This window comes from Pygoscelis adeliae, unplaced genomic scaffold, assembly GCF_000699105.1.
Source record: "Pygoscelis adeliae isolate BGI_AS28 unplaced genomic scaffold, ASM69910v1 Scaffold66, whole genome shotgun sequence".
Taxonomy (NCBI): Eukaryota; Metazoa; Chordata; class Aves; order Sphenisciformes; family Spheniscidae; genus Pygoscelis; species Pygoscelis adeliae.
The window spans coordinates 7,284,373-7,288,382 of NW_008825167.1; the positions used below are offsets into that span (position 1 = coordinate 7,284,373).

Below are 4,010 nucleotides of genomic sequence, written 5' to 3' on the forward strand. Positions count from 1 at the left end.
CTTCTACAGCTGTTTCTGCTAGATCTGCAGGGCTGCATCAGATTATACTTTAAAGTAATAAGGACGTTTGGCCCCCTCCGTTTGTATGTCCTGTTATGTCTGAAAATCAGTATGTTTGCCATGGATATGAAAGTCAAACTACGTCGTAGATGACTGTGGTGTTACTAGTAAAGTTCTAAAACCTGAACATTCTTCTAAACTGAGAATTGTGTTCCACAAACTCTTCTAGTTGTATAAGTTTTCCAGGACAAACATACAAAGCTTATTTTTAGAGAGTAACTGGAAGTTCACGCCATGACGACTTCGATTGGCAGAAGTTCTGTTGAATGACGATGTTCTCTGTATACAGCCGCTTCTCAACTTTTTTTTCCTCATATTGTTTCTATTAAGTGTAGCTGAAGTCGGAAAAGTGTTTTGTGTTAACTCAGTTATAGCCTAGTTTGTACGTTTGTCCCCATGTTTGTGTTGAAAAAAAACACAAACCTTTATTTTCATAAATAATGTGAATTGTAAGCACACACCAGTATTAATGTTACTTTTCAACCTCTTATTTCACAGTATATATAAAGGGAGGGCATGGATGTAGACGTGATTATTCTGAAAAACTTAAGAAATGTTGAGGGACTGCTGAGTTCTTAAACTGTAAATAGGTTTTGCAGCAAGATCTATTTTTAAACCTTCCTAGTTACCTTGCTGAAATCCATCAAGTCGAATAGCAAGGCCTTTCCATATTGGATGCTTTCCTTATCGAATGTGCAATTTGTAAATCTCCCTAATTCCGGTAAAACATTGCCCTTAGCGAGCTAGATAAACAGATGTTTGTTTGATTCCAACTATAATGTTAATCCTTTTAGTAAAGATGATGGTAATTTGACAAACTAGGAAGGATAGCAGTCCTGGATGAATGAGTTACGGAACGGTTTCTATTTATCCAATGCTTAGGCCAACTGGCAAATGCTGTTTGAATGCCTGTAGCTTCCTATTCTTTAAGAATTTCTAATCCCTTTTTTAAAACTTTGTTTAAAACTTTCTTTTAAACTTCTTTTAAAAAGATAAAATAAAACTGACTGACAATCTCATATGGTGCCTGTTCTAAAAATTGGGCCAGCTAATGAATAGAATGGAATATTTTCAGTTGGAAGGGACCTGCAGCGACCATCTAGTCCCACTGCCTGACCAGTCAGGGCCAATCAAAAGTTAAAGCATGTTGTTAAGGGCATTGTCCAAATGCCTCTTAAACACTGACAGGCTTGGGGCATCGCCCACCTCTCTAGGAAGCCTGTCCCAGTGTTTGACCACCCTCTCGGTAAAGACATGCTTCCTAATGTCCAGCCTAAACCTCTCCTGGTGCAGCTTTGAACCGTTCCCACGCGTCCTGTCACTGGGTCCCAGGGAGAAGAGACCAGCAATGCTTTCAGTTAATTCCTGAAAAGTAGAATGAAATCCAAAAAGAGCGTAGTGGTAGTGAAGATTGTAGGTGGTGCCTCTTACAGATTTGTGCGTCTCACTCATATACAGGTTAAACTAGAGCTTCAGGAGGCCGCTTGTAATGTACATAATTGCTTTCTCTTTTTTACTCTGTTTTAAATCCTGCCTGCATTATAACTTTTAAACTGCTAACTTGTGCATTCTGAGTGTTTGGCACTGAATATACTAGTGTGTTTTGTTTATGTAACCTATTAGAAGTTCATGCTGCTCTAGGCAAAACACATTGGTTTTCTAGCAGGTATTTGCAGAACAGAGCCCTCTAAAATATATTAGAGAATTATTAATCCCATCTGGCGGAAATAAAAAGAACACCCGTTGTCATTTCCATAGGAAAAATGGGAAAGTGTCAAGTATTTTCTGTAAATGCTTGTGAAAGCCTTCAGTCTTTTCAAATTAAAATGAACAAGATTTTAAAAGGGGAAAAAATAGTTGCCTTTCTTCTGTGCCTCACAATGAGTACGGCCTGGATTTTGTTCTAAATTCCTCCTTGTGTAACATCAACGGGGGATATATGTGACACACTAAGGAGATACTTCTCGGCTACAGCGCAGTGATGAACGTTGGAGGGAACTTCAAAAAGGGCTCGTCGTTAAACATATGCACAAAGAGGAGCTTTAAACAGAACTTCTCTAAAGCATAGTGGTGAATGAGGAAAGTGTTACAATTGAGGGGGTAGTGGTGAAGTTCACCTTTGGACACGAAGTTACGACTAGATTTTTGTTCCTGTATACAGGGGTGAGTTTTGCTGTTAGACATCACATACATTAAAAAAAAAAGCTGTATCGCATAGCCTGCTGAGCTCATTTAATTTGATAAATCTACAGGGATTTAACTTATAGGAGTCCATAATATATACTCGTATCTTGCGAAAGAAGTGAAGCCTTTGTGATAGGAAATCATATTCTGAAGCAGCATCTGTTAGGTCTCGTGGAAGGATATTATGAAAATCCAAGCGTTGTGATTAAAACCTGGCAAGCCAACAGTTTAGAAATTAATGGATTTGCGTGTATCGGATCACTGCAAACCAGCAATTGGTTTTATCCCACCAAAAGAAAAAAGAATCAAGATTTCATGACGCGCTCTTCAATGCCAATGAAAACTGCAGGTTTAATTCCTGCTTACTGCACTAAAATCGCACGTCGCTTGCAAATGTTATAAATAAAACACGAGAGAAGTCGGAACAGTTACTTTCCTACTGGTTTACACCCACTTGATGGAATTCAGCTTTCTCTGCTCTGTGGCAAGAAGCTTAAAACCAAACAAAACTTTTGAGTATCTTATTTCTCTCTCTGTGCCCAAAGCTAAGGGAGAGCAGACCTATTGCAAAGGCTTTTATGCAAAGTAAATATATTAGGTTTTTTATGGAGGGCACTCATCTTCAACTTGCTTCACGCCCTCTGTGCTAGGGACACCTATGTAAACTAACTGTGCCATTGTCTGTCCGTCCACTAGAGACACAGCAGGACCAGACCTACAAAGATGACAGTGACGCTGCAACTTTCAAGCAAACCCTCCCAGATCTCACCCCTGATGAGCCTTCAGAAGCACTCGGCTTCCCTCCCTTAGGAAAGGAGGAAGGGAGATGTGACGAAGATGTGCCCAAAAGCCAAACGGAATCACCTGCAGTGGAAAATAAGGAACCCCAGTCTCAAGCCGCTGAAGAGCCAGTGACACCAACAGCTGAGGAGGGGACAGCAGCTGATGCAGGCAGCGATGAATCTCCAGGGAAGTCCCCATCGAAAAAGAAAAAGAAGTTTCGCACTCCTTCCTTCCTGAAGAAGAGCAAAAAGAAGAGTGACTCCTAAAGGCCAAACACACTGCAGAAACACTGTCATATTTTAAAATTCATTAACCACTAGAATGTACCAGATCGTACCGAGTGTTTTGTCTAATTACATAAATGAATGCAGCGAGTAATCCAACCAGCCCCTCGAGTTACAGCTTGATCGTTTAAGGGTATAACCAGAAACTAATGTCCAAAAAGGTGCTAATCCTGTGTCTTCAGGAGCTACCACAGATCTGATCCCCAATTTGTAATCAAATGTAAATGACTTCCGTGCGGAAGGCATTGAATCACTATTTTTAATTTAAAGCTCGCACCGCTTATACAAAAGAACAGAAAAAAATTTCACAATTAAAAATAACCCACGCGCTGCTTACCACAAGAAGTGTTCTTTTCCAATAGCCTGTTCCAAGTCACGAGTAAATTTCGTCTCCGACGCTGACTTTGAGAGAGGATGCTTTTGCGGTGGTGATTTCGAGGGGGATGTGTTCTTGAACTGACACGTAAACTTGTGCAAGCTTGTGATTACAGATCATGTTTTAGTCAAGCTTTGAGGCTATCCGTTCCTTCCTCTCCTTCTCCCCTCTGACTATTGTAACAACACGAAGGTGTTTTTCACTTTGTTTTATTTTATAACTGGCACTTGAAATCATCTTTGACGTCGAGGACTGAAATACCTGTGGTGTGTTCCGCTCATGTTGTGTCTTGAAAGAGCCCAATCTTTTTTTTTTTTCCCTCT

The 4,010-nt window shown here is 40.2% G+C and overlaps 1 protein-coding gene across 4 annotated transcripts in view; it reads left to right on the top strand.

Moving 5' to 3' along the window:
• ADD1 (adducin 1 (alpha)) overlaps positions 1 to 3,650 on the top strand; it is a 32,112-nt gene extending 28,462 nt beyond the window's left edge. For 2 of the 4 annotated variants that reach the window (XM_009328806.1, XM_009328807.1), the window contains exon 14: positions 2,941 to 3,650. In XM_009328806.1, the coding sequence (XP_009327081.1) occupies positions 2,941 to 3,293 (353 nt within the window). In that variant the 3' untranslated portion in view covers positions 3,294 to 3,650. The remainder of the gene's footprint in view (positions 1 to 2,940) is intronic. The other 2 variants (XM_009328808.1, XM_009328810.1) reach the window with 1 other exon arrangement.
• The last annotated feature ends 360 nt before the right edge of the window (positions 3,651 to 4,010 follow it).